Source organism: Mobula birostris, chromosome 8 (genome assembly GCF_030028105.1).
Source record: "Mobula birostris isolate sMobBir1 chromosome 8, sMobBir1.hap1, whole genome shotgun sequence".
Classification (NCBI taxonomy): Eukaryota; Metazoa; Chordata; class Chondrichthyes; order Myliobatiformes; family Myliobatidae; genus Mobula; species Mobula birostris.
In genome coordinates, this window is record NC_092377.1 from 20,344,307 (window position 1) to 20,368,798 (window position 24,492).

The following is a 24,492-nucleotide window of genomic DNA, read 5'->3' on the forward strand; positions in this document are numbered from 1 at the left end:
CAGATCAGGAATATAAAGTGCTGGAACCACTCAGCTGGTCAGACAGCATGTGTGGTAAGAGAAACAAGGTAATAATCAGGCTATTTCTACATGTACTGTCCACCCTGCTGAGTGATAGAGTCATTCAGCATTAAAACACACCTCTTGGCCCACCATGTCCATGTGAACCAGTGAAGACCACTCATAATTAATCCCATCTTCCAGCACTTGGCCCATAGCCTTCTTTGCCTCGGTGATCCAACTGGTCCTTCTTAACTGCTATCAGGAACTCTGATTCCACCTCTCTCTCAGATGGTGCATTCCAGTCACTCTTACCTTTTACCCTAAACCTAAGTCCTCTCTGCAATGGGATAAAGTCTCCTGCTGCATACCTTAGCTACATACCTCTATCATGTCTTCATAACCTCCACCCCCCCAGGGAGAACAAAGCTATATTCACCAGTCTCTCCCCAAAGACGGCCTCCACAAGTGATCCACAGCAATGAATTCCACAGATTCACCACCCTCTGGCTAGAGAAATTCTGCCTTGCCTCTATTATAGATGCACTGCAGAAAGCATTCTTCTAGGGTGCATCACAACCTGGTATGGAAGTTGTCCTGTCCAAGACGTGGAAGAAGCTGCTGAAGATCGTGGACATGGAGCAGTACATCACACAAACCAACCTTCCGTCCTTGGACTCACTTTACACTGCACGCTGTCGGAGCAGTGCTGCCGGGATAATCAAGGACACGACCCACCCAGCCAACACACTTTTCATCCCTCTTCCCTCCGGGAGAAGGCTCAGGAGCTTGAAGACTCGTACGGCCAGATTTGGGAACAGCTTCTTTCCAACTGTGATAAGACTGCTGAACGGATCCTGACCCGGATCTGGGCCGTACCCTCCAAATATCCGGACTTGCCTCTTGGTTTTTTTGCACTACCTTACTTTCCATTTTTCTATTTTCTATTTATGATTTATAATTTAAATGTTTAATATTTAATATTTACTATCGATTTGTAATCCAGGGAGCGGGAAGCGCAGAATCAAACATCGCTGTGATGATTGTATGTTCTAGTATCAATTGTTTGGTGACAATAAAGTATAAGTATTCTAAAGAGATGACTCTGTTTGACGTCTTTGAAACCCCTTTGTATTCTGAGGCAGTACCCACTGGTCCTAGACCCCTTCCTCTGCCTTAATGACCAGCATTGCACACAGTACTCTGTTACGAGATGCACCCAATCACACCAGCTTCCAGGATATAAACAGTCAAACTCTCCAGAGTATGGTTAGCTGGCGAGACCCCTTTAAGTTTTCACAACTGTCCCTCTAATTGGCAATCTTATTTTGGGCGCCAGGAGTTGAGCATTTAAAGAGCACCTGAACTGAGGTTCAGCGCTCAATCATAAGCCCTGTTAATGATTTTGTCTAACGTTTGTTTTCTGCTCAGTTCTTAATCCATTTTGATACCATGTCTCGATTCTTGCCTCAGATACTCCAGCATTTAGGTCCAAGACATCCTCATCAAGGACTCTCGTCACAGTACGATCGAGTCAAAGTGGAACCAGCAAGGTATCAGAGCATTTCAGCTGCGGCCAGCCACAGCAAGAAAATTTCCAGACAGAGCCTGGAGATCACGACCTCCAGGTTGCTGTTTACCAACTGTTGCAGGAGGAAAGCCAAAGTTACTCAGTTGAGGCTGTCGGTCCCTCTGGTGAACTAGTCCATCTTCCGACCCCACAGAGACTCGACGGTGACCTGAGCTCTTGCTGCAGCTTCCACATCCAGTCCTCATTAGTGTTTGTACTCCAGCCATCCCAGTTCCCTTCGGAGTGCGGAAAGGTGCCCTTCCTTATCTCTCTTCTGACTGGAAGAGCTCTGGCCTGGGCCACCGCACATTGGGAACGCAGGTTGAAGAGTTGCTCGGATTTGGCGGAATTCATGGCAGCCGTAAGGAAGGTGTTTCACCCCACTGGAGCCAGCCGAGTCTCAGACCACCTGGTGGAGGTTCAATGGGGGGGGGGGGGGGGGGAACAGTCAGTGGCCATCTGTGCGATTGAATTTCGGACCTTGGCCCAGGAGAGTGGTTGAAACGGGGAGGCCTTGTCCACGTTTCACCATCACTGAAGGATGCCCTCACCTCGGGAAAGCCAGCCGAGAACTTATGGGTTCTGATTGACCAGTCCATCTGTCTCGATAATCATCTGGCAGAGTGAAAGTGGGACTACTTCAGGAGGTCGAGGAAAGCCATTCCGAGTCCAGTGTCTACAAACTGCAGTTCTGCTCCGCAGCCTCGGACCACGACCAGCCTATCACCTGCTCAAGATCCAGTCGCACCCCTGCAGGTTGGTTGCACTCGACTCTCTGCCGATGAGAGGTCCCAGCGTTGGAGTCACCTGCGGGCTGAATGTCCAAGTCTGCAGCCACCTGGAGAACTGCTCCAAGACCGTCCAGTGTAAGGAGGACTGTGACGGTGTCAGCCACTATTCCCAATCCCACGGATTCCGGTTTCACGATGAAGGTGGAGTTCACCTGGGGTAAGAACTTGAGGCAGGTGAAGGCTTTTGTGGACTCTGGGTCAGCAGGTAATTTTCTGCACCTCGTAATCACCTGTCAGCTCGACATACCGCTGCGCGAGTTGAACCAGTCCTTCCCCACAGCCACCTTGGACGGCTAGGTTCCAGGCCGATCCAGCAACAGACTGTGGTGTTGCAGATGAGGATAGGGGATCATGTGAAGACACTAGTTTCTACATTATTGACTCTGCACTCATACCCCTGATCCTTGGGTACCCTTGGCTGCCTCAGCATAACCCATCCGTAGACTGGGGGGAGGGGAGAATCATTTCTTGGTCCAGTCATTGTAAGAGTGTTTATTTGTGGGCCTTCAGTGTGAGGTAAGCTGAGGCCTTCTGGAGACCTTGTCCTGCCCTCATGGGGCTGTGTGCGTTCTGACTCTGTCTTGTCAGGACTGTACGGGAACTAGAGAGGGAAACCCTTGTTTAGGAGAAGACCAAGGAAATACCCAAAGAGTCTGGAAAACTTTCAGCTTAGGCTAGGGAATCCAGCCGCCAGAACTCAAGGAAAGGAAAGGCTCCTATATGCAGGTCCTTGAAGCCGATACACTGAGAGGGGGAGGCAAGAACCACTTGTAACCTTGTAACACCTTGCTGTCATCGCCTGAGGATACAGATGAGGATTTGGACTCTGATTTGCCCACTGCTTCTACGAATTAGTTTTGTGAAGCTAGGGAGGGGACTCTGAGGGTCTGTCGAATCATTGTGGTTAAAACAGTGCAAAAATAGCAAACATCCTTCTGCAGAAAGAGGTGTGAAGGGATGGAATTCTCATCACTGTCAGCATGTATTGTTCATTGAGTGCTGACTGTATGTGCTCTCAGGCCAGAGAGAAATGCAATGGTTGAGTATATAAAGGAGGCTCTTGCCATGGTCTTCTTTCTGACCTTTACCTCACCCGCAGTTGCAAGTTTCTTCTTTGTACAAAAGAAAGATAGGGGCCTGCAGCTCTGCTTTGACTGTAGGGGGGTAAACCGTATAACAGCCAAGAATTGTTACCTCCTTCCACTCATGAATACAGCCTTCAAGATGCTCCAAGGAGCGAGAATATTCATAGAATTAGACCTATGGAGTGCACACAACCTGGTCCATATAAGGGAAGGCGATGAATAGAAGACTGCATTCAATACATTGACATGGCACTATGGGTACCTGGTTATGTTCTTCAGCCTTGCGAATGTTCCAGCCATGTTCCAGGCCTTTATAAACAGCAAGCTCTGAGATACTCTCCATAAGTATGCCTTTGCCTACTTGGATGACATCCTAATCTTCTCGAAGTGCATGGAGGAGCACGTTGCTCATGTCAGGGACATTTTGAAGAGGTTTCCAGATGGTGAACTTTGTCAAGTTGGAGAACTCACCCAGTCATTGCTAGGACCCTTGAGTTTATCAAGAGGAGGTATTGGTGGCCCGAAATTACAAAGGTAGTCTGACAGTACATGCAGATATGCGAGGTGTGCACCCGGAACAAGGAGCCCTGTACGTGACCTCAAGGTCTGCTTCACCCCCTACCTGTTCCGGAAAGACCATGGGCACACTTCTCCATGGACTTTGTCACAGGTCTTCTGCCATCCAAAGGGAAGATGGTCATCATGGTAATTGTCAGCCAGTTTTCAAAAGCCTGCAAGTTCATTGCCTTGGAAAAGCTACCATCTGCAGCGGAGAAGGCTGAAATTATCCTGGACCAAGTCTTCAGGATCCATGGATTCCCGGTGCACACTGTCTTGGATCGTGGTCCACAATTTGCGTCACATTTCTGGAGGGCATTCTGTAAGCTGAGAGGGTCAACAGCAAACCTTTCCTCTGGGTGTCACCCACAGTGCAACGGCTAGATGGAGTGGACCAATCAAGATTTAGAATTTACCTTAAGACGCCAGGTTTCAGAAAGACCTGATGAGTGGTGCAACCACTTGGTGTGGGGAGAGGCCACCCACAGCACCTTACGGCATTCGGCGTATGGGCTGTCACCATTTGAGTGCCAGTTTGGTTATCCTCCACCTCTCTTTCCAGAACAGGAGGCCAAAGTGCAAGCAAAGGTGGATTAGTGCAAGATGATTTTGCTGGGCTCTACCCAGAAGGTGGAGACCAAGGCGAATTGAAGAAGTAGACAGGGACCCGTTTTGCAGCCTGGGAAGCAGGTCTGTATGTCCACTCACGATTTGCTTCTCCAGGTGGAGTCTGGAAAGTTGGCACCCAAATTCATTGGACCCTTCAAAGTCATGAGGAAAGTAAGCCCGGTGGCTTATGCCTTGCAGCTCCCCAAGACGCTAAAAATCAATCCCAGCTTCCACATCTCTAAATTAATCCCTGTCTGCACCAGCCCTTTAACCCTACAACCCTTGGCCCTGCCACCACACAGGTTTATCGATGGAGAACCGGTCTTCATGGTAAGAAGACTTTTGGACCTGCATACTGTTCCGGGTGTTCAGAAGTACTTCGTGGACTGGGAAGGATTTGGACCTGAGGAGAGGTGCTGGGTGCCTGAAAGAGACATCTTGCATCCATCCCTCACCCATGAGCAGTCTGAGCAGTCAGATAGGTCAGGAGTCAGCCATCGCGGAGGGGTCCTGTTACAAGATGTTACCCACCACACCACTTGCTGGGATTTAGACGCTCAAACTCTCCAGAGTACGGTTAGCTGGCACAGCTACTTTAAGGGTTTCGGACGGTTCCGCTAATTGGCAATTTTGTTTTGTCCGCCAAGAACTGAGTATTTAAAGAGCACCTGAACGGAGGTTCGGCGATCAGTCGTAAGCCTTACTGGTGATTTCATCTCGCATTTGTTCTGTGCTCAGTTCTTGATCCAGTTTGATACCGTGTCTCGAGCCTTGCTTCCAACACTCCAGCGTTTGGGTCAAGCCATTGTCATCAAGGACTGTCATCACAACACTTCAGCTGAGTTTGTGTGTTATATAAAGCTTGGTCGGCACGTCCCGTTGTATTCATTTCTCTGAATAATGAAGGACAATATCCCGTATGTCTTCTTAACCACATGTATCAAATATTGTCAGTTTTTATTTTACATTTTTAAGTCCTGCAATTTTTTTTTTAGGTCTTCATGGTCTACACAAGGATACTGATTGAAAGCCCTTATCTCAAAGTCAATAAGGAAAGTCACATTTGGGCATAATGTTGAGGAATAAGGAAGTCCTTTGTCAATTAGAGTATCTCATACACATTGTGAGTTCTAGATCACAGGCATGGTGGTAGAAAAGGAATGAAGCATTAACCATATAATAAAAGTGTGCTTTGTAGTGAAGAATCCAGACGAAAGTAATTTTTTTCTGACATGAATAGATTTTGGGATGCTGTTTCTGTCATTTTTTTCTATGAAAGAACATGAGAAATAAAAGCAAATGAACTATGAGTTCTATAGAGTCAATTTGAGCCATTACTTAAACAAAAGCTGAAGATGAAAAATCTGTTATGGTCAGTGCACTTGCAAGATAATGTACTGCTACTTGTTTTCACCTACTTTCTTTTAAAGCTCAAAAACTTCAAAGTTCAGAATAAATGTATTATCAAAGTACATATATAACACAATCTGAGATTCATCTTCTTGTAAGCATTCACTCTAAAAAAGGAAATAGAACAAAATCAATGAAAACTGCACACAAAGACTGACAAGCAATCAATGTGCAAAGACAAACTGTGTAAATATAAACCAAACAAACAACTAAATAAATACTGCTTCCTCTATATGTGCTAAACATGCGTTGATACAGTTTAAAGTAGTGCACAGAACTCATATGTCCAAAGATAAATTATCTCGTTATTACTCATATATAAATCTTATATGTGATAGATGTCATTCCGAGATAGCTTCTTTAACTCACATGTTTTGGTCATGTCCTTTGTTGGAAAAATATTGGGAAGATATTTTTGATATTATTTCAACGGTTTTGAATATAGACTTACAACCTCACCCAATTACTGCTATTTTTGGGTTACCAATGATAGAATCAAATCATTTAACCTCTTCAACTCGTCGGATGATTGCATTTCTTACTTTAATGGCTAGAAGATCTATTTTGTTGAATTGTAAAGAGATTAACCCTCCCACCACATATCATTGGTTTTCTCAAACTATGCTGTGTTTAAATTTGGAAAAAATTAGAAATGTTGTTTATGAGCCCTCTATTAAATTCGAAAAGACTTGGAGGCCATTTATTTAACATTTTCATATGTTGTAATTTGACCTTTTCCAAACTTATTTTATTTCTTTGTAATATTGGTTCAGAGGAGCGGAGTCGTCGACACTAATGGTTTCTCCTTTCTCTTTTTTTTAATGATGTTACAAACAGCCCATGTCTTTTTTTTAGTTTAGTTGATTAATTCTGTTTAGATTAGTTTTTTTGGGGGGGGAGGTTATATTTTTTTTTCCTTTTTCATGATTTTTTTTAGATATTTTTCTTTTTTATATATCGTTCATTTGTACCCTATATGATTGGGAGTTTTATCATTTAAGTGTCAACTGGCTTTATAATCACTTATGCTAATTATGACAATGTATTCTCAATAACTTTTTACCACTATTATGTTATGTTTATTTTTATAAAACTAGTAAAAAGATTGAAAAAGAAAAAGAATAAATACTGCTGAGAACATGAGTTGTAGAGTCCTTGAAAGTGAGCCTCCAGGTTGTGGAATCAGTTCAGTGTTAAAGTGAGTGAATTTCTCCAGGCTGGCTTAGAAACCTGATGGTTGCAGGGTAATAACTACAATGGTATTGATCCCACAGATGGACTGTGTGGTTATCAAGTATAGTCAGTGGTTATTATTCTCTCAAGTACTGTTGACCAAAGGTATATTTACTCTTCGATGTGCTACTTTTCAATCTCAGGTGGTTGCAGGGTTGAGATGGAGTGAGAAACCCTTTCCAAGTGAGTATTGGTTCTAACTGCAATAGTCAGCAGGGTCTTCAACCCATTATATCCTCATGGACCATTATACCATACTAATGTATAATTACTATACTTATTTACCATTACTACACAAACCCCATTTACCCACACTAGATCCATGGCCCTCAATGTCTTGAACATTCAAATTCTGGTCCAGATGCTTTTGAAGTAAAGTTGAAAAGATGAAGCACTGTTGGGAGGAAACTTCCTTTGATCATGTGATTGTGATTGCATGAGGTTGTCTCCTTGCGAAAATTTTCACATCATAACTACGAGCAACTTATCTAAAAACCAAGCAAAGAGAATAGGGCAATTTCTTATGCACTTACTGGTCTTTGTCCAAAACACAGAAGGAGTCCAAGAATGGGAAGTTGGCAGTTATGCTTTCAAAGTCTTCTTGGGAGATGTAGCCATCATGATCATGATCATAGTTCCTAAATACAGACTAAAAACTAAAATGAGCTTTCGGTAGAGACAGAATAAACAAGGCAAAACAATTCCACTGCAATAATGCACCGGCCACTTGACTGAAGTAAACAACAAAGCACCTAAGAAAAGGTTAAGCAACATTCAGGAACACAAACATCCGGTGTAGTCGTAATGAGTGTTTGATTGGCAGCGGAGACCCTTTGTCACAAGACAGGGTCTCAGCACTGTGCCAAAGAAATTTCCCCCCAAGGACTACAGGAGATCAAGACTGAAATATAAGGTAGTGAAGCCCTCAGATGAAAAAAGTGGGTGTGAAGAGGATATTGTACCATCAAATTGGAAAAACAAGCCATTAATGAGATGGTCTCTTTTCCATTTCTTCCCCGCAATCATGAAGAGCTGAAGAGAGGAAACTGAATTATTGCTCACAAAATGACAGGAGCCACAGGAAGAAAGTGGCTAATAATTTTACAAATAAAAGGACCCTGACAGGGTGGATATGCTGTTTCCATTTGTGGGATAATCTAGAAGTAGGGAGGACTGTTCATAATTAGGATTCATCCATTTAGCTTATTAAATAATTCATCAAAATACTCTGGAATCAAGGCTACAAATCCCAGGTCAAAAACAGCCAAGAAGTGTGGGTACTCTCTGGGATCCCTTCCTTCAATGTCTCTGTTTTCTTTCAGTTTCCTCCCTTAAGACACCACCCTGTAAAAACTGAGTTTTTATAGGCCATAAGGCCATAAGACATAGGAGCAAAATTAGGTCATTTGTCCCATCGAATCTGCTCCACCATTCTATCCATTTACTATCCCTCTCAACCCCATACCCTGCCTTCGCCCTGTAGCCTTTGACACCCTTACTAATTAACAAACTATCAAATTCTGCATTAAATATGCCCCCCAATGTTCTAATGACTTGGCCTGCACAGGCATCTGTGGCAATGAATTCCACAGATTCACCACCCTCAGGCTAAAGAAATTTCTCCTCATCTCTGTTCTAAGGGGACATCTTTGTATTCTGAGGTTGTGTTTTCTGCTCCTGGACTCTCCCGCCTTAGGAGACATCCTCCCCACATCCACCCCATTTAAGCCTTCCAATATTCAATAACTTTTGGCCAACTGCTTCTGTGGCTTGACATCCAATTGTATTTGATGCCGTGCCATAAATACACAAAAGAAATGAAGGTTGTTTTATCAGGTGAGCTCAGGTTTGGGTTCAGGGTTTTGCTACTACACCAACCCCTGGTCCTTCTCTCCAGCTCCACTATTCCGACACTATTCTTTCCACTCACATTAAAATATACTCCCTGGAAAGCTTCTAATAGGTATGAACCAATGGCTCCAGATGTGCCAGCACCTTCAGAAGCCCAGTCGACTAAGTCAGGCTTGATTGATGCAATCATGAAGAAGGCACGCCAGCAGCTATACTTCATTAGGAGCTTCAGGAGTTTTGGTATGTCACCAAAAATTCCAGCAAATTTCCACAGATGTACTGTGGGAAGCATTTTGACTGGTTTCTCTTACTGCCTGGCATAGAGGCGCCAATGCATAGGATTGATAAAAGCTGCAGAGGTTTGTGAATTCAGCCATCTCCATCATAGGCACTAACTTCTCCACCACTGAGGGCATCTTCAAAAGACAGTTCCTCAAGAAGGTGGCATCAGTAATAGAGGACCCTCACCATCCTGGTCATGCCCTCGTCTCACTACCACTATCAAGGAGGAGGTACAAGGAGACTGATGATGAATGCAGAAAGTTTCAGGAACAGATTTCTGAATGGTCCATTAACCTATGAACACAACCTCACTATCTTCACTCTCTTTTTGCACTACTCTATTATAACTTAGTGTATTGCTTATGTATTGCACTGTACTGCTGCTGCAAAACAACAGATTTCACAACATATGTCAGTGATTATAAACCTGATTCTGATTCTGGGTATGAGTAGTAATCCTTCAAACTCGCAGCAAGATGTCTGCTACTTCATCATGGTTTTATCCCAAGCAGGAATATTTACTCTGACACAGAGTCTGGTCTTTCAATGGATCATACCAGTGGCACCAGAAATTTGGACATACACTATTGTGCAAATGTCTTAGGCTAAATGTCTGTATACCCAGGGTGCCTAAGACTTATGAACAATACTGTATTTGTCAATGTGGAGCGAAGAGCGAGTTTGTAAATCCGGCTGGAACAAAGCATGTTGGGAATAGTGAGGGTTGAGCACCGTGGGAGGAGTGAGGGACAGGTGGCAGAGAAGGAGTGCCAGGGGCAGGAGAGGCGTGGGTACAGATACACCCAGCCCTGAGACACCAGGCAAGGTCATTTGATTCCAAACAATTAGTCTATTGATCATTACAGAATGTCTCTCTGATACTTCCTGCTCTCTCCCCTTTCCCCAACCATGATCCCACGCCCCCCCCGCCGCTCCCTTCCCACTCTCAGTCCACAATAGAGACCCATATCAGAATCAGGTTTATCAAGAAATTTGTTTTTTTTTTTAGCGGCAGCAGTACAGTGCAATACATAGAATTACTATGGACTGTGCAAAGGTCTTCGGCACCCAAGCCATATAAATGTGCCTAGGACCTCTGCACAGTGCTGCATTCTACAATAGAAAGGGCAGGAAGATAACTGTAACTGGGTTTGATTTAAGTGTACTTACATCAACTGTCTTTCGGATATGTTTGTTAATGATGGTGGGATCTGGTTTTGGTGTCAGTCCAGGTTCCCAATCCACAAGCGCTACTGTTTTGTTTGGAGTGGTTGGTGTGCTGGGCTGTGAAGACACAGGTCCATATGCAAGTCATAACACTTCATGTATTACATTTCACATTATACAAGCACAGGTGGAAGTCATTTGATCAATGCTCTACGTGAGCCTTTCCCACGATCTCACATTCTTCTGTTCCTTTGGCTCGCACTTACTCACCTGACTTCCCTTTTGCACTGCAGTACTGTCAAACAGCACTGAATGAACAATACACTCTGATAGTGATGAGAACGCCATCCCTTCACACCTCTTCCTGCAGAAGGACATTTGCTATTTTTGCACTGTTTTAACCACAATGTTACAGACTCCCTATCGGTGAAGCTTTGGGGAATGACAGCAATACAGCTGATTTCTGCTGCTCAGGAAAAGCTGACAGAGGGGATCCTGTAGATATCATCGTTATTGTCATCGTTATGAGCCGTGTCGTATGACATGGGCGATCACGGTCTCATGACCATGTTTGTTCTCGGCAAATTTCTCTACCAAAGTGCTTTGCCATTTCTTTCTTCTGGGCAGTGTCTTTACAAGATGGGTGACCCCAGCCATTATTAACACCCTTCAGAGATGGTCTGCCTGACGTCAGTGGTCGCATAACCAGGACTTGTGATATGCACCAGCTACTCGTACGACCATCCACCACCTGATCCCACGGCTTCACGTGACCCTGATCGGGGTGGCTACACCTTGCCCAAGGGTGACCTGCAGCCCAGTGGTGGGAAGGAGTGCATCACAACTACTTCGGTAGAGATGTATCTCCAACCTGACACCTGTAGGTAGCACACACAAATTCGCGAGGATCTCAGCAGGCCAGGCAGCAACTAGGCAGGCAGTGCAATCTCTGGGGAGTTGAAGAGATCCTGGGAAGGAGAAAATGGAATTAGTGTAGATGAGTGTCTGCTGGTTGGTGCAGACGACAGACTGAAGGGTCTGTTTCATGGACTGAAGATTGGGTGACTGGCAGAAAGCGAAGAGAGGGAATAACTTACAACCCCATCCTATTACGGCAATTTTTGGATTGTCAATAGTAGAACATAGATCTTTGTCTTTTTCAGCCTGTCGGATGATTGCATTTGTTGCTTTAATGGCCAGAAGATCTATTTTATTGAATTGGAAGGAGACCAATCCTCCTACTACATTCCAATGGTTTTCCCAAACTATATTACGTTTAAATTTAGAAAAAATCATGTGATATTTTTGATCCTTCGGTTAAATTTGAAGAAACTTGGAAACCATTTATTCAACATTTTCATATGATGTAATTTCACCTTTCTGAATCCTTCTTATTAACTTAAAATATATGACTAGAGGAGCGGAGTTGATGACATTACTGATTATTCGATTTAAGATATTGGTCTAGCCCTGTGTTGTTCCGTTTGCTTTTTTGGGTTTAGTATTTAGTTCTTTTTTTCCTTTTTTGGGGGGTTTTCTTTGTATTTACTTTCTTTTTATTTCTTTTTTTCTTTATGATTAACTACATCATGAGTTTTGAAGTCTATTATAGCTGTGTTATCTGAAATCTTTTCTGTATATGTTTATTAACAATAAGATTATTCCAATCTCTTTGTATCAACATTGTTATTTTTGTTTATAATTTTGGAAAAATTAATAAAAAGATTTAAAAAGAAAAAAAGAGAGGAAATAAAGGGAGCCTTTCCTGGTTGGCAGCCAGTGGCTAGTGGTGTTCGGCAGGGACCAGTATTGGGTCTGCTACTTTTCACAATATTTGTTAAAAATCTGGTTGATGGAATTGATAGCTTTGTGGCCAGCTTTGCAGATGATACAAAGGTGGAGGGGCAGGGGTGATGAGGAAGCAGGGAGTCTACAAAAGGAAATGGACAGAAGATCCTGGAGGATAGTCAAAGAAGTGGCAGATGGAATACAGTAGAGGGAAGTGTACTCTCACGCACTTTGGTAGAAGAAGTAAAGGCATAGACTACTTTCTAAGTGGCCAGCTAATTCAGAAATTAGAGGTGCAAACGGACTTGGGGGTCCTAGTGCAGGATTCTGTAAAGGTTAACTTGCAGGTTGAGTCGGCAGTGAGGAAGGGCTCTGCAAGGATGTAATATTGAGACTTGGAAGTGCATTGGTCGGACCACATTTGGAGTATTCTAGGCAGTTTGGGCCCAATATCTATAGAAACATAGAAACACAGAAAACATACAGCACAATACAGGCCGTTTGACCCACAAAGATGTGCTGAACATGTCCCTACCTTAGAACGACCTAGGCTTTACCCATAGCCCTCTATTTTTCTAGCTGCATGTATCCATCCAGGAGTCTCTTAAAAGACCCTATCGTTTCCGCCTCCACCACTGCTGCCAGCAGCCCATTCCATGCACTCACCACTCTCTGCGTAAAAAATTTACCCCTGACATCTCCTCTGTACCTACTTCCAAGCACTTTAAAACTATGCCCTCTTGTGCTAGCCATTTCAGCCCTGGGAAAAAGCCTCTGACTATCCACACGATCAATGCCTCTCATTATCTTGTACACCTCTATCAGGTCACCTAACATCCTCAGTCGCACTAAGGAGAAAAGGCCGAGTTCACTCAACCTATTCTCATAAGGCATGATCCCCAATCCTGGCAGCATCCTTGTAAATGTCTTCTGCACCCTCTCTATGGTTTCCACGTCCTTCCTGTGGTGAGGCAACCAGAACTGAGCACTGTACTCCAAGTGGGGTCTGACCAGGGTCCTATATAGCGGCAACATTACCTCTTGGCTCCTAAACTCAATCCCACGATTGATGAAGGCCAATGCATCATATGCTTTCTTAACCACAGAGTCAACCTGCGTAGCAGCTTTGAGTGTGCTGTGGACTCAGACCCCAAGATCCCTCTGATCCTCCACACTGCCAAGAGTCTTACTATTAATGCTATATTCTGCCATCATATTTGACCTACAAAATGAACCACCTCACACTTATCTGGGTTGAACTCCATCTGCCACTTCTCAGCCCAGTTTTGCATCATATCAATGTCCTGATGTAACCTCTGACAGCCCTCCACATTATCCACAACACCTCACCCTTTGTGTCATCAACAAATTTACTAACCCATCCCTCCACTTCCTCATCCAGGTCATTTATAAAAATCACAAAGAGTAAGGGTCCCAGAACAGATCCCTGAGGCACACTACTGGTCACCGACCTCCATGCAGAATATGACCCATCTTTGCCTTCTGTGGGCAAGCCAGTTTTGGATCCACAAAGCAATGTCCCCTTGGATCCCATGCCTCCTTAATTTCTCAATAAGCCTTGCATGGGGTACCTTATCAAATGCCTTGCTGAAATCCATGTACACTACATCTACAGCTCTACCTTCATCAATGTATTTAGTCACATTCTCAAAAAATTCAATCAGGCTTGTAAGGCACGACCTGCCTTTGACAAAGCCATGCTGACTATTCCTAATCATATTATACCTCTCCAAATGTTCATAAATCCTGCCTCTCAGGATCTTTTCCATCAACTTACCAACCACTGAATATCTAGGATTGAATGTGCTAGTATTGGAAAGGATCCAGAGGAGGTTTACAGAAATGATCCAGGGAATGAAAGCATTAACATATGAGGAGCCCTGGGCATGTGCTTGGTGGACTTTAGAGCAATGAGTGGGGAATCTCATTGGAATGTACTGAATATTGAAATGTTTAGATAGAGTGGATGTTTCCCATAGTGGTGGAGTCTAGGACCAGAGAACACAGTCTCAGAATAGAAAGATGTCCCTTTAAAACAGAGATAAGGAGGAAATTCTTTAGCCGGAGGGTTGTGAATCTATGGAATTCAATGCCATATATGCCTGTGGAGGCCAATTCACTGGGTATATTGAAAGTGTAGGTTGATAGGTTCTTGATTAGTAAGTGTGTCAAAGGTTATGGGGAGAAGGCAGGAGAATGGGGTTGAGAGGGAAAATAAATCAGCCAAGATCAAATGACAGAAGGCAGACTCGATGGGTTGATAGGCCTAATTCTGCTTCTATGTCCTTTCCTTTCTATAGTCATCCATGGAAAGGAATAAAGAGTCAGCCTTTCAGGCCAAGACCCTTCATCAGAATCCTGTAGATGCTGTGCATTTAGATTTCCAAAAGACCTTTGACAAGGTGCTATATACGAGGGTGGTGCATAACTTAAGAGGCCAAAGTATTGGTGAGGGAGTGTTAGCATAGAATGAAAACTGCCAGTCACATAGAAAACAGATTTAGAATACATTTGTCCTTTCCAGGCTGGAGGGACGTAACTAGGAACACCATAGGAAATGTTTCTTGGCCCTCAGTTGTCTACTGTTTACGTTAATGACCTGAAGGAGTGAGAGAAATGTAAGGTTTCCAATGGTATGAATTCTGGGTGGAAAGGCATGCTGTGATGGGAATATTGTGATTCTGCAAAAAGATTTAGATTGGCAAAATGATTGGGGAAAAACCTGGCAAATGGAAGTGGGGAAGTGGAAGGTCATGCACTTCATTAAGCAGAGTCAACAGGCAGATTATTATCTAAATGTAGAGAGACTACACATTAGTGAAGCTCAGAGGAATGAAGGTGCACTAGCCCATTGCAGGCAAGCGTGCTTGACGAGGATCATCAGTTAAAGAAAAACAGATGATAAGCCGCAACAGCACATTACTGCAAGGGGTTTTATTTAGTTCCAGGTGAAAAAAAAGCGAAAGTTGCCCAAGAGTTGTGAAGAAAAGAAGACACTAGACACTAGAATACTACTTCGGCCCTCAATGTTGTGCTAACCCATATATTCCTTTAAAAAAGTACTAAACCCACACTACCCTGTAACCCTCTATTTTTCTTTCATCCATGTGCCTGTCCAAGAGGCTCTTAAATATCCCTAATGTTTTAGCCTCCACCACCATCCCTGGCAAGTCATTCCAGGCATCCACAACCCTCTGTGTAAAGAAACTTACCCCTGTCTCCCCCAAACTTCCCTCCCTTAACTTTGTACATATGCCCTCTGGTGTTTGCTATTCATGCCCTGGGAAACAGGTACTGGCTATCCACCCTATCTATGCCTCTCATAATCCTGTAGACCTCTATCAAGTCCCCTCTCATCCTTCTATGCTCCAAAGAGAAAAGTCCCAGCTCTGCTAAGCTTGCCTCATAAGACTTGTTTTCCAATCCAGGCAACATTCTGGTAAATCTCCACTGCACCCTCTCCTTAGCTTCCACATCCTTCCTATAATGAGGTGACCAGAACTGAACACAATACTCTAAGTGTCGTCTCACCAGAGATTTGTAGAGTTGCAATATGCCCTCTCCACTCTTGAACTCAATACCCCTATTAATGAAGCCTAGCATCCCATAGGTCTTCTTAACTATCCTAGCAACCTGTGCAGCGACCTTGAGGGATGTATGGATTTGAACCCCAAGGCCCCTTTGTTCATCCACACTCTTAAGTAATTGACCATTAACCCTGTACTCAGCCTTCTGGTTTGTCCTTCCAAAATGCATCACCTCACATTTATCCGGATTGAACTCCATCTGTCACTTTTCTGTCCAACTCTGCATCCTGTCTATATCCTCTTGTAACCTTCAACAACCCACAGCTCCATCCACAACCCCTCCAATCTTCGTGTCATCCACAAACTTACTCACCCATCCTTCCGCCTCTTCATCCAGGTCATTTATAAAAATCACAAAGAGCAGGGGTCCCAGGACAGATCCTTGCGGCACTCCACTAGTCACCGACCTCCAGGCAGAATGCTTTCCTTCCACTACTACCCACTGCTTTCTTCCCGTAAGCTAATTTTTTATCCAGCCAAGGTTCCACTGATCCCATGCCTCATGACTTTCTGGATGAGTCTCTCGTGGGGGACCTTGTCAAATGCCTTGCTAAAATCCATGTAGACCACATCTACTGCCCTACCCTCATCAATTTCTTTTGTTACCTCTTCAAAAAACTCAGTTAGGCTCGCGAGGCATGACCTTCTCTTCACAAAACCATGTTGACTATCCTTGAGTAGACTGCACTTCTCCAAATGCTCGTAGATCCTATCGTGAATCCTTTCCAATAGTTTGCAGACCACCGATGTAAGACTCACCGGTCTATAGTTCCCAGGATTCTCCCTATTACCTTTTTTAAACAACACTTGCCATTCTCCAATCCTCCAGCACCTCCCCTGCAGCCAAAGAGGATTCAAAGATCATAACTACTGTTCCAGCAATCTCTTCTCGCACTTCCCACAGCAACCTGGGGTATATCACGTCCAGCCCTGGGGACTTATCAACCTTGATGTTTTTAAGAAGATCCAACACTTCTTCTTCCTTAATCGCCACACTGTCCAGCACACAGGCCTGTTCTATTTCGACCTCACCCTGATCAAGGTCCTTTTCACTTGTTAATACTGAAGCAAAGTATTCATTTAGGACCTCCCCAACCTCCTCCGCCTCCAGGCACATTGCCTTCTTTATCCTTCAGCGGCCCCACCTTCATTCTTGTCATCCTTTTGTTCTTCACATACGCATAGGACGCCTTGGGTTTCTCCTTAATACTACATGCCAAGGCCTTCTCATGCCCCCTTCAAGCTCTCCTAAGTCCTTTCTTAAGCTCCTTCCTGGCTACCCTATATTTCTCATGAGCCCCTCCTGCTTCCTGCTTCTTATATCTAACATATGCTTCCTTCTTCCTTTGACGAGTTGCCTCACGCGTTTCGTCAGCCACGGTTCCCTTTTCCTACCATTTTTTCCTTATCTCAGTGGGACAAACCTATCCTGAACCCAGAACTGTGGTCCCTAAACTTCCTCCACATTACTTTTGTGCTTTCACCCTTGAATGTCTGTTTTCAATTTACTCTCACTAGTTCCTGCCTCATCCCTTCAGCGTTAGCCCTTCCCCAGTTAAGCACTTTTGCATTTTGTCTGTTTTTATCCTTTTCCATAGCTATACTGAAGCTATGGGAGTCGTGGTCACTCTTACCAAAGAAGTATTTACAAATAGGCAAATGAAAACAAAATTTACAAATATTCAGAGGCTTCCTCCACTTTGTCATTAACTTCCCAATATAACTATTCACCAACTGTCAAACCCAACCTCCACACCCCTCAAATGAGGGTTTAAATCTGCCTGAGTGGGGTTTAGAGCACCTGCTCCCATTAACCCAGACATTATTTTAGGACACCACAAGCTGTCCCTCACATCTTTTGGGGCCGTTCAGCTGCCTATAAACAGATGTACCAGTGTGTGTGAAAATAAATGAAACTGTTTGGAATGCATGTGTCTAGAATCCTTATTTTCATGAGTTGTCAACCAGTAGAGCACATTAACTGAAGGGATTATTTTGATTAGCCAAGCCAGCAATTGTTTTACTGTTGATGAATTCCCAAGAACTGTAGAACGGGAGTGCATAGCTTGTGAACTATTGGGGAAATGACACCAGGGACAGAACGAGGAAGAGTGACTAACCAGGCAAAGGGGAAAGGTTAGCGGGAGAATTAGCATTGCCAACCTGCTCTATCACACTCATAAATCTCAAAAATTTAACAAGCAGGAACAAGTGATTAGGAACACAAGTGGCATGTTGGCCTTTATTGCAAAGGCGCTGGAGTTAATGAATAAGGAAGCTTTGTTGCAATTGTACAGGGTGCTGGCGAGGCCTCATCTCGAATACTGCACCCTTAATATTAAAAAGGATGTACATGTAGAAGGTGAGGGTAGCCAACGGGTCTCAAACCTTTGGTGAGATAGGGAGTTGTCTATCTCAGCATGTGAAGACAGAATCCGGCGGATTGAGCGGACAAGACTGATGGAAGGTCCAACGGTCAAGAAGGCGGTCTCTGCAAGCGTCGTGGAATGTTTAGAGCACGACTAGACACAGAAGACATCCTGGTCATCCACTGCGCCTAGTCCCATCTCCAGTCGTCTCGACTCTTGTCTTGCCACTGGATCCAGATGGGATTTGGGAAGAGAGAGTGAGGCTGATGCTGTGCAAGTCTCCCTCACTTGAATCCAAATCATGCGCTAGTCTTGACACATCATCATCATAATGGTGTCAAGGTCTTCATCGACAACGACGATGGATGAACAACAACATGTAGAAGGTGTCTAGTCCGTTATGTTTAGGATCTGAGCTATATTAATTAACTAATTTTAACTAAGGTCTAAAATTAACTAAGGTCTGTGCTAATCTGTTGCTAATTAGCCTACTGTGCAGTTTTGCCACCATAGCTGACATCATTTGCATTTGAGGGAAACGTCAGGCTATAGCCAGTTCTCAGGACAATTATACAACTCAGAGTGTAAGTGCTGAAAGAGAACAGTTCTCTTACTCATAGGGAAGGTAACCATGGGGAATTTCTGTAGTCTGGCACCAGTCAGGTTCCAAAGGTGCCAGACTGAAGCATTTCAACCTGCATTAGCATTGGATCCAGTCCAAAGGAGATTAACCAGGCTAATGTCTGGGATGGAAAGGTTCACCTGCAAGTCTATCAGGCTGACGTATTGTAATCTATACACTGATGTGGCATCCTCTACATCGGTGAGACCTGTCGGGGGACCGCTTCGTCGAGCACCTTTGCACCACCCACCACAAAAGGCAGGATCTCCCGGTTGCCAGCAATTTCAAATTGACATGTCTAACCACAGCCTTCTGTACCACCATGATGTGGCCACCCTCAGGTCAGGGGAGCAACACCTCATATTCCTAGGTAGCCTCCAACATGATGGCATGAACATTGATTTCACTAGCTCCTAATAATTTCTACCCCCTTTCCCCTTCTCTCCTTTTCCATTCCCTCCTCTGGTTGCCCTCTGACTCCTTCCCATTTTTCACCTGCCCAATCACCTCCCTCTGCTGCTCCTCCTCCCCCCCCCACTCCCATATTCAACTGACTTTTTCTCTCAGATTCCTTCTTCTTCAGCCCTTTACCTCATCCACCTCCCGGCTTCTTACTTCATATCTCTCCCCCACCCACCCACCTTCCCCCTCACCTGGTTTCACCAACCAATTGCCAGCTTGTACTTCTTCCCCTCTCCCCCACCTTCCTATTCTGGCTTGTGACCCCTTTCCTTTCCAGTCCTAATGAAGGGTCTTGGCCCAGAAAGTCGACTGCTTATTTCCCTCTGTAGGTGCTGCCTGATTTGATGAATTCCTCCAGTATTTTCTGTGTGTTCTGGCATCTGCAGATTAGGTCCTATCAAGAGAAGCTGGACAATTTGGGTCTGTATTCCTTGGAGTTGAGAAGAATGAGGGGTAACCTTATTCAGACATATAAGATTCTAATGGGGCTTAAGAACAAGAGGACATAGCTACAAAATAAAGTGTCAGGTCACTTAAAACTGAAGTACATTGAAACATCTTTTCTCAGAGGGTAGCAAATTTCTTGGAATTTTCTGCCAAGGTTAGTAAATATATTAAATATATTTAAGTTGGAGATAGATAAATCCCACCACCCAGGCCATATTCTTTTCTCCCTGCTGCCATCAGGGAGAAGGTACAGGAGCTTTAAAACTCACATCACTAGGTATAGGAAAAATTATTAGCCCTCAGCCATCAGGCAGTTGAACCAAATGGGATAACTTCACTCAACTTTACTTGCCCTATCATTGAAATGCTCCCACAACCAATGGTCTCACTTTCAAGGACTATTCATCTCATGTTCTCAATATTTATTGCTTATTTATTTATTATTACTATTTCTTCTTTTTGTATTTGCCCAGTTTGTTGTTTTCTGCACTCTGGTTAAATATCCTAGTTGGGCAGTCTTCCACTGATTCTGTTATGGTTATTATTCTATAGATTTATTGAGTATGCCCACAAGGAAATGAATCTGAGGGTTGTATATGGTGACATATATGCATTGATAATAAATTTACTTTGAGCTTAAATAAAAGAAAGATCAAGGAATTGAGGATAGAAACATAGAAAACCTACAGCACAATACAGGCCCTTCGGCCCACAAAGCTGTGCTGAACATGTCCTTACCTTAGAACTCTCTAGGCTTACACATAGCCCTCTATTTTTCTAAGCTCCATGTATCCATCCAGAGTGAGCAGAGAAGGGCAGTGAAAGCCTCGAGATGAGCCACGGTCATACTGAATGTTGGGGCTTGAGGGGACTGCTGTCCTACTCCTGGTCTTATTTTTGGCGTTCTTGTGTACCAAAGCTCGTGGCGAGGGATGGTGAAGAGATTCTGAGATGGCCAGGCAGAAACGGTCCTTAAACTTAAACTCTGCTTTGTAAATCCTACTCAGGACAAGAGTTGTTTCAAGACGCCTCAGAGACAAAGTGGTACGGCCTTCAGCTCGTTATGCCCACACTAACTTTTTTTCCCCATCATTACAACCCCATTTGCCTGCACTGTCCATATTCCTCTTGTGCCGTGCTGATTTATGTGTCTCTTAAATGTAGTGATTATATCTGATACCACCATTTCATCAGTTCCAAATATTAACTACTCTAGGGGAAAAAGAAACTTCCCCTTCAAATCACCTTTAAACCTCAATCATCATCTTTATCATAAATTATGCCCTCCTGTTTTGGATACCCTTGCCATGGGAAAATGATTCTATCTCCTGTAGCTATGCCTCTAATAATTTTATATAACTCGACAAGGTCACCCCCCAGCCTTCTTTTTCCAGGGAGAACAAACCGAGCCATCCCGTCTCTCTCCAAGACTAACATCCCATTTGTCCACCAGAGTTGGTAACCTCACATTTATCCGCATTATCATGAATCTGCCTTCCCCGACCTGTCCAAGTCACAAGCATCCTCCTCCCTGCTCCCACTCTCCCCCAGCTTTGCTTCATCTGCAAAGCTGGAAATATTCCCTCAACTAAATCGGTAATACATATTGTAAACAACTCAGATCCGAGCACCGGCCCCGCATTACCCCACTTTTCATGGCCAGCCATGTTGAAAAGGAGCAACCGTGGAAATAATTTGGAAAATATGTAGCCTGGGTGGTTGATGGTTGCAAATATTACGTCGGTCAAACTGGGAGAAAACTATCCACAAGGGTCCATGACCATCAACTGGCTGTAAGCAGCATGATCAACTCTCTCGAGTCTCTCCCCATGAAGATCAAGAGAGGAACAAATTTGACCGGGCATCAGTGAAGGTCATGGCACAAGTGCACATGTAGCATGCAAGAGAATTCCCAGGAGCATGGTTTTCCACGAACAATTCTGTAAACAAGCATGTGGACCGCAATCCTACTTATGAGCCAATGCGGGCAAAATTCCAGACCACAGCCGCAGAGTTTGCCACGCAGCCAATCAGCAACGAGATTTCCTCCCCACATCACAGCTGAGTTTCCAAAGTGGTGAAAGATCAGTTGATTGGTAAGTATATAAAGGCCAAGCATACAGAGAACGCTGCACAGTGAACAGCGCACTCACTGTCCATGTCTCCTCGCAAGGTGACGAAAAGTTTGTAAGCAAATAGCCAAGATCGGAGAACAACTCAACCCAACCAGGAGCAACAATCTGCTGTAAGAATTCAGTGAGTAGAGCAGCACCCGGGGAAGAAAGGAGTTGTTGGCATTTTGGGTCGAAACCCTTTGTCAGCATAGGGAGAAAGGACGTTTCTTCTCACTCCTTGTTTCCTGTCTGGTGACCAGCACTCTCTCTATGTCTGTGCATTAACTTAATCCACTGTGTTTTAGTTTTGCAATCTAGCCTCCTGATATGGGACTAGGAGAAGCCAGGAGAGAAACTTGCACTGTGCCACTCGAGCGAATTTGGTACCATCTTCCCAATGTGCACTCCATGGAGGGCCAGGAATGGGGAGAAGACACCCTATGCCCATTGCGGGGCAGATTCATGTGCTGACAAGTTCTGGGATGTGTCTATCTTCTCAGCTCAATGCCAACCATACCCATAAAAGTTAGTAACAGGAAACTGAAGTCTGCGCCTACCATTGATTTTGGATTTCTTGGTTCACGGAGTAACGACAGCTCATAGATTTCATCCTCTGTGTAATATAAATCCAGTGACAGCTGCAAAAAACACACACAATTAATAAGGTCTTTAAAGTTCATTGGCTGCACACAGTAATTATCAACTCCAGTTTTGTCCTGGGTAGGACTACCCAACGGTGGTGATGGATCTGGAATACGAGATCTATGAGCTATGCAATGCCAGTCTCCTACCCTGCACATTTGGGGCTGCTAACATCCATTTCAACATCTTCAGCTTCCACATGCCCTTAAATATTGTTCCACTTTCAGACAGCTCACACATAGCACAGTCAAGCCCTTTGACCAGTGGTCGTGCTGACCTTCTAACCTACTCCAAGATCAATCCACCGTTTCCCTCTCACAGAGCACTCCATTTTCCCTTCATCCATGTGCCTATCTAAGAATTTCTTCACTTGCCCCGTCACTGAAATGTTCCCACAAGCAATGGACTCACTTTCAAGGACAATCCATCTCATGTTTTCAATTGCTTATTCATTTATTATTATTGTTTCTTCATTTTCTTTTTGCACAGTTTGTTGTTTCCTGCACTCTGGTTGTGCGCCCTAGTTGGGCAGTCTTTCATTGATTCTGTTATAGTTATTATTCTACAAGAAAATGAATCTCAGGGTTGTGTACGGTGACAGATACAGTTTGTACTTTGACAATAAAATTTAATTTGAACTTTGAACCTTGAGAGTCTCTTAAATGCCCATAATGTATCTGCCTTCACTGCCACCCCTGGCAGTGTGCTCCAGGAAATTACCCCCTGTGTAAAAAACTTACCTCTGACATTCCCCCTACACTTTTCTCCAATCACCTTAAAGTTATGCCCTCTCACTTTAGCTATTATTACCTGAACCAAAGGCTGTCCAGTCTAGCTATGCTTCTTATAATCTTGTACACCTCCATCAAATCACTTCTTAATCCTCTTTTGCTCCAAAGAGAAAAGCCCTAAACTCTACTCAACCCCTCCTCACAAGGCAAGCTGTCCAAAACAGACAGCATCCTGGTAAATCTCCTCTGCAAACTCTCTACGACTTCCACATTATTCCTATAATGAGGTGACCAGAACTGAACAGTTTTGATGCAAAGATACTGACTTCCCACGGAGAAGGAATAATGAGTCTTTTTCTAGCTGTTTCATTAACATTACCGCAGTGCTGGTGTGATGGTCACACAATGTGTACATCACGTGCACAAACATGCACACATTCACTACAGCTCAATCACACATACACACACACACATCGGCACACCTACGTACATATACATGACAACTGAACTAAACTTACTGTTAAAAGGTGTATTAAATCCATATTTGGCTCTAAGTGAGGATTTGCATCCTGAAGTGAAACCAGTTCATTAAAGGTAACGTACAGTTGCTGCATTTTGACAATGTTCACTTTATTATCGTCTGCATAGTCTGGGAAAGCTACGTGAACTGCAATCAGGTCCTTCAGGTGAACTCCCAGAATTGGAATCTTAAATCCCTCGCAGTCAGCAAAAGCTTTTCGATAGCTGCAGTAGTTTCCATTGGAAGAGACCAGCTCGGTCATTTCGTTCCAAACCTCGCAGAAGAAACAGAGAAACATAAATCAGATAGCAAGCCAAATATTTCCTAAACACAGAATCTGAAATTAAAAGAAATGAGACTTATATATCCTAAACAGCATGGCAGAGATTCATTATCGAAAAGAAAAATCCCAGCATTCCCCACTCAATGGTACCTGTGACATTTATCCCCTGGTTGGGCAAGGCAGCAAACATGTGACATTGGGGTTCTGTGCAACCCCTTTCAAGTCATACAAAATTCTGACTTGGAAATAAATTACTGTCTCATTATCATCACAGAATATAAATTCTGGAACTCCCTTACTGTGGGAGCGCCTTCATCAGACTGACTACAGTAACCCAAGGCATTGGCTGC

General features: G+C 43.9%; 1 protein-coding gene across 1 annotated transcript in view; it reads right to left on the bottom strand.

Annotated features, from left to right (window-relative positions):
• The window catches only part of rasgrp3 (RAS guanyl releasing protein 3 (calcium and DAG-regulated)), a 161,122-nt gene that overhangs the window by 21,784 nt on the left and 114,846 nt on the right, over positions 1 to 24,492 (bottom strand). Inside the window, exons 9-12 of the mRNA XM_072264870.1 lie at positions 23,858 to 24,133; positions 22,524 to 22,604; positions 10,560 to 10,673; positions 7,790 to 7,905 (exon numbers count right to left, since the gene is read on the bottom strand). Of these exons, the coding sequence (XP_072120971.1) occupies positions 7,790 to 7,905; positions 10,560 to 10,673; positions 22,524 to 22,604; positions 23,858 to 24,133 (587 nt within the window). The remainder of the gene's footprint in view (positions 1 to 7,789; positions 7,906 to 10,559; positions 10,674 to 22,523; positions 22,605 to 23,857; positions 24,134 to 24,492) is intronic.